We start from the raw sequence: 15,481 nt of genomic DNA, 5'->3' as shown, positions 1-15,481 counted from the left end.
TCGAACCATCTGGAAATAAGTACCGTGCACGCAAGTAACACGAACGTTCTGACATCATACTCTCATAGGGATGCGCTCATAACGTGCCACGGATATTTAACGAAGTGCCAATAAATAGCTTTTCGGTGTGAAGAATCTGAATATCCGAATTGAATGGCGTCCTAATAATGTTGACATTGTCCTGGCGCAGATGTCAGCCTGTCCTTGGTCCAAGACGTCTCGGACGAGGACAGGATAAGGCCTCGCCGAGCAGGCGCAGGCGCCGTGGGAGGAGACAGCGTGAGTGCTTCGTGTTGACAACACATCCGAGATGGAGCCAACGCCGTTCCGGAATCCCTGCGAGGGGACGCACGGTGTGGTCTGCGAGATGGATATGGGCCAGTATCAGGGTGAGTGTCGCATATCGCTTCCATTTCAGCGGGAGTGGTACCACCGCCCCGGTGAAGGGGGAGGAGGGGGGTTAGAAGGGGCAAATTTTGGCGAATGTTTACCCGAATCGGTTATGGCGCAAGTTGCGGAGTAGCCAGAAGGCGGCTGCAGGGATAGATGGAAAGGCGCTTTGTTAATTTGAAAGCATAATGCACATTTAATAGCCTCCTCTGAGTGTAGCGCTACGATCTCGCCTCATCTGCTACGTGGCGTGAGAGAGTAATTGGCCACAAGGATCTCTCAAGTACGATGCCATGCTTGGTATGACTAAATGAAAAAAATTTTAGAGGGCGGAGGTCAAACAACGATACGATCGCGTTATTGCAGATTACGTGCGAGGCTAGAGCTTCTTACGGACACTTTAGCTCAGCCAGGAATCAAGAGATATTCCGTCTTGGACCGATCTCCAGTTTGTCTCGCATTCGTTTGCGGTGCTGCAGCGGCTGATAGTGGCGGTACATCAAGATCTTGCTCTATGGTACCTTGCCACCGACGCACATACACGCTGGTCTCGTTGCACACGTCAATTGCGGCACTGCTCTAGAGGTCCTGAAAGCTGCTGTACCTAAAATATTTCACCTTTCTTGCACACCTGAATCCAACAGCCTTTTGCGACGACCCCGGACCTCTGGAGAACGGCACTGCCGAGGTGATGAACCAGGTAGTCGTCGGAAGAATGCTCGAGGGGACGCAGATTGCGTACCGCTGCTCCGAGCTGCACTACCTGGTTGGTGAGAGCCGCATCACCTGCCTTCGGAACAGGACGTGGACATCAGCCAAGCCGCGCTGCATGAAACGTAAGAATGCTCCGCAAGCGCGCCGGAATGTCCCTGCGCAAAACAGGAATACATACGCGCGCGCAGAGCATACAGTTTTCGCTTTCTCACCAAGTTGTACTGAAACTATCCGTATTTTAGAGTGGCCTCCGAGTTTGGGCGGCGCACGCGGTGCGTTGTTAGATCTCGCAGGCCATGTTTGTAATGGAATGTAGCCACGGACAAGCACTATCTGGACACTACTGTTCTTTCATGTCACGCGCTTTATGAAACCCCCACAAATAAATGCCGTAGCGTATAGAACCCAGGACGCCGTCAGCATCTGCGCTGTTTGTTGGACCAGAGAAGCATATTGGCTAGTCTAGTGAACTGAAGAGGGTTTTTTATGTCCATATCTGGAGCCCTTTGTTTCTGTTCTCCAAGAATTGCTTGAGTGGTTCATTGCTTCTGTATTTGCCTTTAACTATGTTGTCCAGCAGTCGGTTAGAGTAGGAATGCTCAGGTCAGGCCCTCGTCTTCTGGATCAAGCATATTTTTACTCGCCCTGGCTGCTTAGGCTATGGCGTTTCGCTGCTAAGCACGAGGTCGCGGGATCGAATCCCGGCCACGGCGACCGCATTTCGATGGGGGCGAAATGCGAAAACACACGTGTACTTAGATTTAGGTGCACGTTAAAGAACCCCAGGTAGCCCAAATTTCCCGGAGTCCCCCACTACGGCGTGCCTCATAATCAGAATGTGATTTTGGCACGTAAAACCCCCCATAATTTAGCAGTATCTTTACTAATATACAAGTTGCTAAACTCTCCACGTGCAAAACACGTGTTTAAGGTTTTTTGCTCTTTCGACCTAATACTGTGGAATTACTATGAAAACTATTTTTGTTGGCAGTGACAACGTGCCTGGAGCCACCGGTGCCTCCATATGGTGAAGTGGAATACGTATATGAGGTGGCAGCGGACTCAAGTAAGTGGCCTCTGTTGCGTAAAGTATGGATCACCGCTTTCACACTTTCAAAGAGTATAATGGTCATCCATGGGCATCCTTCTTAAAAGGATAATGGGCATCCATGTAACCGAATGAACAAAATCACATTGGCGTCAAAAAAGAATAATGGCAAAAAAGATGAAGGATAGTGTTGACAGCAACATATGTGAATGATTATGTGCTCGGAACCTTTTGTAATATCGAAATGACAAGGACGCTGAAGATTCTTGCGCATTATTCACCTTTATACTAAATGGGGTGTCTCTGCTTCAAATTAGGTGATTTTGCTCAATCTTTTTGTATTGACTGTTGATGGCGCTATAAGAAGTGATCACAGACTATAAAGTTACGGTGCCAGAGGCAGCTCGAAGTGCAATGGTATCCGCATGACTCTTCTAAAAGGGTTTATAGTTAGTGGGCTTTGCAAATGCATAACACGTGCTACTCATCTCATCTCTGCAAGAGAGGTGGAAGGAATCGGAAGGTATGACCAAATTATGACCGCCAGCTTGCGGCTATCATTGAAAATAGAATGTACGCTCATAACATTATACTGATACTAACATATGAAGAAAAACATGGAGGTCATCAATGAAACTTAAGAAGAAGTTAAGAACCGTGCAGGAACCGATGGAACAACAAAGGATTGGCTTAACGTTAAGAGACAGGAAGACAGCGGTGTGGATTAGACGGCAAACATGAGTGGCCGATATTCTAGTTGACATTAAGAGGAGAAACGGAGTTGGGCCGGCCATAATATGCGTGGAGCAGATAACCGGCGGTCCATCAGAGTTACAGTATAGGTGCCAATGTAAGGGCATCACAGTAGAGGACGACAGAGAACTAGATAATGGGGCGAGATTAGGAAATCTGCAGGTATAGGATAGGATAGGACACGTGGCACAATACAGAGATATTGGAGATCGCTTGGAGAGGCCTTCATATGCAGTGTTGATCAAAAGGGCTGATTATGACGATGATGATAATCATAACGCCAAATGTCCCGTTTGGTATTGCCTCTTAAATATACATCCTAAGTACTTTGGACGTGGGCGGCGGTTACTTTCCTTCGTCGGATTGCATGACCACTCTGCGGTGTTTTAGATCTCTGAGGGTTTGGCGTCAAGTTGACGCCAAACTCGTGATTGCTATTCTTAAGAGGAAGTTCTAAGGAAGAACTACTGCTGCTATTTCTACGGCGACTTTGTTGAGGATAAGAATTTATTGGAGATGCCAAGAAAAATAAACGTCATTGTCGCTTAGGGAGAGCACTCCTGTCTAGCGTGAAATATCACTGGAACGCTTGCGGATGGGAGTGTGAAAGGTAACTGTAGCGCGGAAGAAGAGCAGGGTGATCGCAGTGGTCACCTGTTTGGTAGCCATATGGTAAAGTTACAGAAATAATTGAACTCTTAGCAAGCGAAACAACAGTGTCAGAGATGTGTTCGCCACAACACGGAAAGCTTGTTATAACGACCGTGATTTCACACGTACTCCTAGTGACAGGCTTCACTCTTGGTAATGTGCGCGACTAATGCCTGTGCATTTATATGGACTCAGAAGACCTGCTATAGATAAATGTGACAGCAAACAGCAGTTGTATTTGCTATTCAATAGGCGAAGCACTATGTGATGCGTCCGCAAGCGTTCGGGTAAGATCCGCTTTACATTTCCTGCACTTTTAGCACCAATGCCCTCGCTTCACCACCCACTGCCTGTTTCACCAAACAGGGTGCACGTGAGAGTATCTCGTGCTCGAAAACGGATGCGAAGTTTCAATTCCTGACGTCTTTTCCATGTTCACCCAGGACGGGTCGACAAAGACTTCGGCTTTCGCTGATGGCCCTGGACCCATCTTCAGCGGTGCATCTTCCCAAGGGTCACTACAGAGTGGGCACCCGCGCCACTTTCTCGTGCCTAAACCAATTCTACTCGCTCGTGGGATCCGAGGTGCGTAGGTGTCTGCCCGACGGAACCTGGACAGGGAGGACCGCAACCTGCATACCAGGCGAGTTTGATAGCTGCGCAATGATATATGATAAGCACGTCCCATTTCTGTGACTGTGGAGACGAAGTTGATGCATATCGAATGAACTGTATCCAGAGAAACATTTCTTTCTCCAACGTCCGCTCCTCTATCTCTTTTTGACAGCTAGTTTGTCGCGGCTCCACGTTGTTCACTGATAAAATAATAGGCGATGTGAACAAACTTGGCAGCTTGATGTTGTACCAGGTTGTGCTGTCACCATATTAGAACCAAGCATCACCTTTCCATAAGGATATTATGCATCGAACGAGGGGTCCGTTTAGCAGCAGCGCAGATATCAGATGTAATTTAAAAAAAATACTCGTATCAAAGTGTGTTTCTTAGTGTGTGTGTGTGTGTACGTGCGTTTGTTATTAGTGTGGAGGTGGATGGAACGTTTGAGATAGAAAGAACGTGTGGCGTTGCAACTCGAATGCGTGTGAAATCCAAAAAGCCAAAATGTGTCCACTGCATTTCCCATCTTACGTCTACGAAGCCTTCTGAAATGATACACTTGACGCATGCTCAACTAAGTGGGGTGTATGGGAATGCTGATTTAAGTGTACGCACATGCGCACCTATGTAGTTTTGGGTCAACGGGCAAATGGAATAGGGGAACGTATGGCGGTACATGAGTGACACGTGCGTCGCAAAAAAAAACCATTAGCTTAAATAATTGGCATGCACCGTTGTCCACTGCACATACCACTCATGAAGAGATAACTATCAACGGCACGTGTGCAACAATAGCAGACGCAGCAGTGCCAGCACCAGTGAGAGCAGCCACGACAAGAACAGCCGCAACGACGGCAGTGGCACCAGCAGCTTTTTATTTCACGAAACGTCGAAACGAAGAAAAATGGTTGTCTGTGCAATATTCGGAGGAGGTGTGAACATGGCATGCGTATTGTTATGTCCTCAGAGCGCCTCAATGGCGCTCATAGCCTTGTTTTTTTTTTTCGCGGTGGCACGATAGCTACCTAACGCCATCGGCTTTTGATATATTTAACTGGCCGGTCTGCTTGTGATTTATGCTTTACCAACACCATAAATGTCTATACCCTTTTCTTCATCTGACAAAAGTCTCCTCGCACTTTACATAACTAGTTACCAGACAGAAAATACTGCTTCGTCCTGCTGGTTAGCATTTCCTTTGATTTTAAAGCTCACTCGTTACACAACGCACCGAACACGTTGGTTTTCCAACTTTCTCCAATCGAAACTGGCAAATCACTGGAAATATCCAAATTCTTTTGACCTGTTGTTTTGCTTTGTTTTCCGAAGTTCTTAAACCTGGTTTGATGCTTCCTTGAAAAATATAATGACTAATATTTGTAATGCGGTTTACGCAACAATTTACATTCGCTCTTCAATGAGTTATAAGACACCACCTATAGTCAAAATGAGTCTGACGTATAGCACCTCGTTATTTGCTGAACCGCAGTGTGCGGCCGCTCGGATTCTCCGCGGTCGCCGTTCATCTACCACGGGAACGTGAGCGAGGCCGGCCAGTGGCCGTGGCAGTGGGCCTTTCCATGTGGTCCGCGGGGGAGAAGGCCTGGGACCTGCAGTGTGGTGGCACGCTGCTCTCCGAGAGCTGGGTGGTCACGGCAGCGCACTGTGTCGCTAGGGACCGCCGCGGCAATCTACACGCGCCGAAGGACTTGCGCATCTACGTGGGCAAGTACCACCGAGACGACGCCCTCGACGACGCCTTCGTGCAAGTGCGAACTGTGAGCATCGACTACGTTTCTTGCGCAACAGATAGACTTCGAAAAGGGACCCGATTTTTTTTTGAAGGTGGGCACGCATTATACGTACGATAGCAGCCGCACGCGGGGAAGAAATGAAACAAAAAGCGGGAAAAAACTAGGTGCAGCTTCACACTAAGTGGTGCGAAGACTGGGCAAACAGCGAAGCTGGTGGCCCTTCCCTACCTTTAATTTTGATTTCCTTTGCTTAGCTTGGTTCGGCTTGTCTGGTTCTTAGCCAAGCTTAGCCGACCCCGAGTATTGTAAAGGCCACTTCATAGTCCGACGTATCGTTGACGCACCAGCTGTGCGAGGCATTGCTGGGCAACGCGCGGTGACGCCATCGCCAGGCGCCGTTTTTTGTTCGCACTACGCGGCCTAACCAAGAGCTTAAACAGCTCCGCTGTTAAAACGATATTACACATATTGTGCAAGTTAAAATCGAGTCCTTCGCCTAAAGAATGAGTATTCTATCGTAATAACGCTAATTGCGCTAGCTCGGCACGCGAGTACACATTGCTCTATAGTGACGTGGTAATACAGAACTGTCCAACTCAAGGTTGAAGCGAACGTATATCGGCGTCTAGTACTATGTTTTGGAGAACCTAGGGAGAGCGAGCAACAGCGGTGTGGTTTGCGGGCTGAACTTCTGCTGTATCTATAGGCTATCGTCGAGTATAGTTGCGGCATCGCGTCTGACATCAGCGCTGCGGGTCCATGGCTGGTCCACAACGGCGATCTCGGAAGCCCATGTTCTTTTTTTTTTTTTTTTGAAGGCACCGTGCGTAGCACAAGCTACACGTCAGAATGGTGCGGCCCACTTTAGCAGAGGCCGTGCCGCTCTCTTTCGATATCACAACGATGCTACTACGCGTACCGGTCGAACATAAAGACTGTCAATCAGCAGCTGTCTGCCGGTGATGTGGTTCTTGGGATGGGGTTTAGAAAAAAATTCGAGGACACCTAAGCACTCACGAGTTGTGAATACGAAAGCATTAATGTTCAATTAAACGCCACCGAGGGGTAATTCGACTTATGAACTTACGCGGGCAAGCGAGCGCGTCGACACACTGGGCGCGTTTTGATTTTGCCTTACCGAGGCGCAGTTAGAACGCAGGCGAGAGCTTTCGCGGACAAGGAAGACGCGGAGAACACAAGCAACCAGAGGAAAGCGTCTTCACGTGGCGTCGCGGCTACGCCCTCTTCCATTCGTAGCACCGGGAAAATCATCGCGGCCGGAGGTGTTCCGATGAGCAGTGCTAACACATGCAGTGCTAACACATGCAGTGCTAGCACATTGTGACAGTGACGTATAAAACAGCAGTAAGAAACTTACTTCAAGTTCACTTAACGTGTAGTTCTAACACGAAAAAAAAATTGTGCACATGTTTTGCGGCTTTAAAATACTGTATTTTTGTTCTTTACAGCCGATTTTCGAAAAATACACTTTGGCTGAATCGCACCTACAGTGCGATTCAGTTTCTACAGGTGGTCTGCCCGCATACGGGAATACTATTTTAAAGACAAATGACAATGCCAGACTTACTCTGAAAGTAGTATCGTTCATAAGCATTTAGTTGCTCACCTTAGGACATAGGCTGCAAGTCCAAAACTGAAGCCGGTCAATTGTGAAGCCACATCTGCTTAGTGGACACCGCGGGACTTGTACCACTTTCGATATATCCTTCGTCAAAATGTGCTACGTAATACACTGACATTCCAGGGTTCTCGCTGTTAATTTCCCAAAGTTTACCACACACAGTTGTGAGCTGAAAAAAAGGAAACGACTGCATTTTCAAAGGCTTTTGAGGGCGGATAGCGCTAAACTGCTAATGTAGTGTCAGAATTGGATGCTAACTTGATACGAATTGAATCTTGTACGGCTTCATCTCCACAGCTTCAACATGTGCCCTAATGAAAATAAATTTACACTCCAATAGTGAATATTTGTTATTTGTTACCTGAACATTGCAATTTATTATACAAGTAATGCTTCCTTCTTCAGGTAATTCAATTGCAAACGTGAAGCAGCGCTATCTGGCACAGCTTAAGAATATTTTTGAAATTGAACAATGAATTAGGAACGGGTTGAACATTATCTGATACTGTCACAGATTTTGACAGAGCCAGCAATACAAGTCCGCTTCTGGCCTGTGGTAAATAAAGTTATGGTGTTTAACATCTCCACGCTAATTATGGGTTATGAGACGCTGCAGCGTGTGGCTGCGATTACGTGAGGTTATTTATTCTGCATCCAAAGCATGCTGCACGTACAAAAGAATAAAATTGACAAGACAGGAAGGAACATCACGCCCAACTCAGTATATTCACAGCAGACACGTTCGCATTTATTTAAGCAATTTGCCACCGTGCGCTCACACATGTGCGGAATGGGATAGCACTACACAACAACGAAAATTAAGTTGCCAAAGTACACGCGTATTCTAATATGCAATTGAAGAATCGATGCTAATATCAGTAAGGCGTCGGTTGTCGTACAATTGACGCAGCACTAAATATGAATAATTTATATCTTACAATAAGCATGCATTTTGCCAAATTAATGTAGATGCGATCTGGTCCTATATCTTTACTCAAACGTGTTAGCGTGCGCTAACACCTTCAAGAAAATTGAAATTCTCTGCTTTCAACAAACTTGGAAATGACGCTGTTCCCTGTCTCGCCAAACACATTTGTTTGCAGTGGGCACATGAAACTGTCTTGACACATTGTCTCCACCACAGGCTCTCATGTTTTGCACCCTCAGGAGGTCCACACGCACGACGTCTACGAGCAGTTTTAACATAGGACCATTTTTGCGAACATGGACCATTGAGTTATTCGGAAATTTATTGCTTAGTTGCTTTGATTGCTCAAGGGCTATAGAAAGTTTTACCTAAATCCTGAAAGGTATTGTCGAGTTCAATTACGAAAATGCTTTTAACTTCCCCTATGATTTCCTTAATTTTGTATGATTGATTTACATTCTGGAACTTCGTGACGAATAGTTGCTATATAAATACAGGTGATCGATACTTGCTAAGAACCGTATTGGTTCATCATCGTTATCACCAGCCTATTTTTATGTAACTGCAGGGTTATGCTCGTTAGGGGTACGAGCGAAAAGACAGTTGTACTCATTCGACACTTGGAATTATCTAGGCTCCCCTTAAACTTGTTTCCACCGCTCGCTCTCATGTTTTGCAGCCCCAGGAGATCCACGTGCACGATGACTACGATCCCGTGAAATATGACGCCGACATCGCGATGGTGCTGCTGGATAGGCCGGTGGAGCTGAGCAGTCGAGTGCAGCCCATATGCCTGCCCAGCGAGAGGACCTCGCAGTCAAACATCGTCGACGGCCGACTGGGCGTGGTCAGCATACATATGAACCAGTTCATTATTAGCTCAACTGCAAATGCCTAGACTGTTTTGCATGCTTACGTGAAATCTGTGAAACGTTGGACATTAGGTAAGCACTGGACCTTGGTTATACGTTGAGCTAGGTACGATGCTTCAAATCAAAGTCAAAATGTACAGGGACGTAATTAATTGTAGAGCTTAATTACTGTGACATCTGTTGGGGTGGTCACAAGCCTATAAATGAATAATCACAACTTTCTTGATAGCTAAGCGTTATTAACCTTCATTTCTTTATACGAGGAGGCAGGCTCCCTTGAAAGTATGCGACAGGTGTGGCGTGCTTTACAGACATTGAACGCAACACAAATGTGGCAGGGAGATCGGAGATGTTGGCAGCGTCTTGAGACATTGATCGTGACAGAGTAAAACACGTTGACACATAACAAGCTGTGAGAAGTGTGTTAATAGAGTTTAATTTACGTTTCATATAAATCTAACACGAACGACCCCACATGCAGCCAAGTTGAGAATGTAGTTGCGAAACATTGCGATGACGCTGAAATCAGTGTATTATGACGATGTAGGAAAAATCTAAGTGGTCTCAGTGACTTTGAGACCGTGTGAAGCGGAGTCAACTGCTTTGTGTAAATTTTGACACACATTGTGACACTTTTGTAAATAAAAAGTTTTCACACACACACACACACATTGTGAACACATCTCGCTAACACCGTTTATTAGTAGGAATGACAGTGTAATTCTTTGGCTGAAACACAGTGTAGGAAACATGGCCAGGGAAACAGGACTTAGCAGTTGTAAGGACTTGCTTTTCGCGGGCGAGGGGGGGGGGGGGGGAAGAAAATTTTTCTTCTACAACCTCACATGAAGAAAACCGTCAATCTCTCAAGCGATTGGAGAAAACTAATGAATTTAGGGAACATATTTTTAATATGAAAACCGACTTCTGAAGGTAGGGGAAGACTATATCGAGGGCAGTGAAACGTAAAATAAATAGCAACTGAAGAACCAAACAGAAACATTCGAGGGAGACAGAGAAAAAGAAAAGGTAAAAAGAGGTGAAGGTAAGGAGGTTAGCCGGCCAGACTTCGCTATGCAACACGAGGAAATGAGGATGGGGCGTTGAAAGAGAAACAACAAGCACAATAGGGAAACTATAATGTGCAAGATAGTGTATGTGGCACATTTAAGTGTCAACTATACAAGCTGTCTTTCTAGTCTGTTGATTTTAGGAATGTCATTAAAACACGCACGCGCGTCTTTTTCAGCTGGTAATTAGCAAAGGCATGCACCGATCATTTTTTCCTCTGTAAAAGGTCAGGCTTATAGCTGCCCTAACAGTCCTCGAAGGCAGTGACGTTCGACGTTGAAGCGGCAGCAGCGATAGAGGAAGTGCTCGATCGTTTGCAGTGGGGGCTGTAAAAGGCGAAAGCCTTTTCAGTCGCGCATTAGGATGGGTATAGTCGCGGAATCGTCTTCTTAGCCCCTGCTCCTCTTCCAGGCAACCGGATGGGGCCAGACCGAGAACAGGAGCTACGCGGATGTCCTGCGACAAGCCGTGATCCCCGTGGTGTCAGCTCAGGAGTGCGAGCGTGCCTACCGCGAGGGCCGCTTTCCCCTGACGGTAACGTCCAACATGTTCTGCGGGGGCTACGTCAAGGGACGAGTGGACGCCTGCACGGGAGACAGCGGAGGCCCGTTCGCCTTCGTCGACGAGTCGGTGGCGGACAGACGAGTGTGGGTGCTGGAAGGAATCGTCAGCTGGGGAGGGCCTCGAGGTTGCGGAGCTCCAAACCACTTCGGCGGATACACCAAGGTTGCGGCGTTCATCGAATGGATACGGCAGTTCCTATAACGAGTCAACCAGTGGCGCGAGTGGCCGACTGTCACAGATCGACTGAGGACGTCATTCGCAGGAAAGACCCCAGCGTGCTTGGCATGTCTACTGACGGGCAGTAGACCGGGACGGACTCGTTGATGGCATTGCTCACACGCCCCAGGATGGACTTTCTTAGAATATTCATCACTAGTGGCTTATCTATAAAAGCAGAACTCAATTTAAAGGGATTTAAGGGATGTAAACGATTCTCGCTGTAATATGCCTGGATGCTCGAAGCATAAATATTGCGAGTATCCAGAGTACCTGCGTGAATTACGTTTCATATCATTGCAGGAGTGACGTTCTCAGCTGCCGTTTCAACACTTAGAAACTGCATGTTTCACAATGCTTTAACTGCCATGGGCTGTATTTGTACTGCCCAAATGAGGAATTAACTTAGCCATAACGAGGACTATACCGAAGCGTATACGCATATACTGCCTAGCTGAGGACAGTTATTCGTATTTTCACCAAAGGTTGCTCAAGTGCCTATAGCAATTTTGCTATTTTGCGGCAAGTAAGTACAGCGCAGTCGCACCTTGCCACCAACGCTATTCTGTATTGTAATAGTCGGCTCGCTTCAGCGAGAAGTAGAGCAATTTTCCTTTGAAACCATAAGCAACAATATGCGCAGATGCCAGGATCTGTATTGCAACGAATGTCTTTGAAGTTTGGTTCTGCCACCTGTTGCTATTATGCGATCTTCCTTTGGTAAGTCGGTAAGTACGTCGGGATGAGCCTTCGTCGCTGCGCAACTCTAATCACGATTGCATTCTACAGCCTGCTGCAGCTGTACAGGAGCTTAGGAAACACACTGCCCGATCGCACAATTGAAACATGATCACCTCCCTTCGGGGCCATGGAGGCGAATGTTTACTGCTATAGTCGGATGGTGGATCATTTGCTACAAACCCTGTAAACAAAATACTGCCACTTATTACTGCGCGAAGTGCGACGAATGGACATTGTGGTTTGTAAGTGTTCAATAAATTTACGATACTGCTTTGAAATGATTTTCGCTGCTTTACTGTGTGACACTTATGGAAACGGCATTAAATATTCGTCTCCTATCGGTGTTAGTTCATTCACTATTTTCTTTGACCACTCGTCTTCTAAGCAACATTTGTGCACGCATGTTTCGATCCCAGTATATGTAAACGCAAACATTGCTGAATTGCTTCAAGAGCCAGTGCGCAAAGGCGCGCCACGATAGTGTGAGACTCGAAACAAGTCTTACTACATCTAGAGACACCCAGCAAATTTTAGGTTTGTCCACTCAGCTTCCTCCCTGTTGTACACAGTCGGTGAGCTCTCTGGTCCATCGACTCGCTGCTACCGAATTTTGGTGGGCTTTGGTTTGCCGCCGAAAGCCTCGAGTCCAACAACGTCGGGCCATAGCACCACCCGTCGTGACACACACACACACACACACACGCACACGCACACGCACACGCACGCACGCACGCACACACACACACACACACACGCACGCACGCACGCTTGCTCACTCACTCACTCTCTCACTCTCTCACACACTCACTCACTCACTCACTCACTCACAAAATCCGCTTCCATTTCACCCGGTGATAGTGTATGTACAGCGAAGCTGTTACCAACGTTACACACGCGCCACCACCACAAGGCGTCGCGATCAATGTAGCGTCCACGACCTCGTTCAAGCCCGTTCCGTTGGTGCTTCGACGCCGCGGTGCACGTTCGCGGCGTCCATACGCTTGTGCGTAACCCGCATACACGAAGTGACCGTCACGATTTTTTTTTTGTCTTGTGCTGATGTCGATTACGGTCGCAGCGCACTCTGCGCGACCGATGCAACGGACACAGTGTCCACTCATCCGGGACAGATATATACTTCGTGTGCACACATTCGTCCCAGGCGCACGTAGGTGTGACGGAGTGCAGTACATATATATATCCTCATTCTAGTAGACCCTGTGCCTCGCGCACGTGCGTTATTGCACTTCAGTTTCGCAACGTGAAATCCGTCACAATATTTGCAAAGTACGACTTACACACAACCTGCAGACATGACAGCATGGGATTGTAATTTGAGCATACGAGAAAAGCTCATTCTGTTACGCGGAACAGAACGAGCTTTTCGTCTCCCGAGCTTTACTAGCTCGGGAGACGAAAATTTTTCTTTGTCGACGTGACCGTGTACACTCATGGACGCAGAAAATTTGCCGGGCTAGCCATATGCAGCTTTGCTATAAAAAGCGAAAGAGAGAGGAACAGGAACAAATAAAACGAAAAATACGAAGTGCGGTTAGCCATGTATGAAGCGTATGAAGTACCAAATTCCTGGTTTGCCACTGCCCATGCCATTGCTAACGCTTCAATTTATCTGGTTCACTTCCATTTAGCCGACTCCTTTCAAATGTATCACTTTCTCCGAGATTAGTACTTTTACTCCGCTTATGAAATAGAGTATAACCACTAAGCTTATATTGAAGCTTAGGTAGGTTGAAGACTTAGGTAGATTTTGGGCAGTGGCAAATCAAGAATTTGAGACTTCATGCACAAGGGGTGTGCGAATCCCTTTTGCAGCTTCGCTATCCGTCCGATTACCGTGTTTCGAATTGGAAAGTGTTTTTTTTTTTCAGGAACTTAACTTCAGTCGCTCCGCGTGGCTCAAATGGGGTGAGAGAACGTTTAGACAAGTGAGCGCCACAGCATACTGTCACCTTTCACGAGTTGAAACGTCGGTTCTCCTCTGCATTGGTAATGCGTAAAGGGTAAGCATTGGTTGAGCAGCCACGAATATTTTGGTGCTTCTAGCTAGGCGTACTGGAGCTGGCAGTTCAGGGAAGCACCACTCATTTGTCACTCGGAAACTTATCCTGTGGCAGCTGACTCACTCGCTCCAACTTTTTGTCCCGTGGGGCAAAAGGATTAAGGCAAATGGTCTCCATATGAGACACCTATTAATTGATGAATGCTTCTGGTTAGCCCGCTTTATTCATTTCTTTGCAACTACTGGGGACGTAATTTTGGCCAGAGCAGCAGCCGTGGATATAATTTAGCAGGAAATGCAAAACAACAAAAGGCTGCAAGCAACGTCCCCCACCCCATCCCCCCCAAAAAAATATGGCCCTCCCGTAATGGAGTAGATGTGAGCATGAAATAGCTACCGGACAAATCAGATTGGTGCCACGACGCAAGCTTGAAAGCTTACTGAACCGTAATGAAGCTGTTTTGAACTGAACCTCGTTGCAAGTGTCACCTCGGCCAAACAACCATCTGCGGCACGCCGGACGCTGCCGGGATCAGCGCCAGAAGATGACAACCAAGTGTATGGTGCACTGTATCTGCCTTCTGAACGTCGCTATTGGAAATGACAACTTAAACATCAGCGAAGTAGAAGTTACAGCTTGAGTGATATTGTGGAGAAACATCAGAAAGAAATCGGAAGCAATATTTCTTTTGTAACTCGTTTAGGCAGTAACTAGCATATGTAATATGCGGTCGGGTCCTGTACAAAAGGTTGGGGGCCAGAGACCGCATTTTCTTAAGTTTTGACAGGTGGCCCGGATGATCTTGTTTTGCTCTCCCAACGATGCCCGGAAGCTCTCGTTTCATTCTAGTCTTGAGTGCCCGGATAACGGCTCAGGATTTTGGCTGAAGGTCTCTCGAAGGTCCCCGAGAACGGGAGCTTAAATCATTTCGTGCTTAAAAAATATATTTTAAGACTTTCGAGCTTGCTACACAACTCGGACTCAGAAACATTTGTTGCTAATTGTTTTTTGAACAAAGCTGACCGTAACGCTTTGTAGCAGTTAGAGACTTCCCACAGTCAAAGAATTTGTTGAGATTTTACTATAATTTAATATAGGAACGTTATTGCATCGACTTTCTGCTGTATGAATGCGTAAGTTTCATGTGTTTATATTGACTAACAATATTTTGACGAGGAATGCAAGTGACAGCAGTCAAGTTGGTTTACCAATTTATTGATGTCACGCTTGTATACTAAAAGCAATTCAGAAATCCGCGATGTCACCTGCAAGAGGGTTAGACGTGGCGTCTTTTAATGTCGCACACACGACAGATTCCCCTCCGAGTAGAGGGAGAGGAAAAAAAAGTTTGGTGAAAGAACGGAACGTTTAGTAGTCTATATAGATTGGTAATGCTGCACCGAGCTATAAACAGATTCATTTCAAGTCGTCTGCATCTTCTGCGACACTGAAATTCGTGATAAACTAATTAACGAGGTGCGGCTGTGTTAACGAGCAGCA

General features: G+C 46.7%; 1 protein-coding gene across 1 annotated transcript; it reads left to right on the top strand.

Annotated features, from left to right (window-relative positions):
• The first annotated feature begins 335 nt into the window (after window positions 1–335).
• Window positions 336–12,221, top strand: LOC119444911 (clotting factor C-like). Its single transcript, XM_049663743.1, is given in 8 exon segments — window positions 336–389; window positions 1,035–1,226; window positions 2,096–2,174; window positions 4,000–4,199; window positions 5,662–5,739; window positions 5,742–5,950; window positions 9,176–9,343; window positions 10,851–12,221. Coding segments are annotated over 8 exon segments (1,302 nt in total). The 5' UTR covers window positions 336–367; the 3' UTR covers window positions 11,205–12,221.
• The last annotated feature ends 3,260 nt before the right edge of the window (window positions 12,222–15,481 follow it).

The sequence above is a fragment of the Dermacentor silvarum genome, chromosome 3, assembly GCF_013339745.2.
Source record: "Dermacentor silvarum isolate Dsil-2018 chromosome 3, BIME_Dsil_1.4, whole genome shotgun sequence".
In the NCBI taxonomy this organism is placed as follows: Eukaryota; Metazoa; Arthropoda; class Arachnida; order Ixodida; family Ixodidae; genus Dermacentor; species Dermacentor silvarum.
This window is presented reverse-complemented; position numbering and strand designations above follow the sequence as displayed.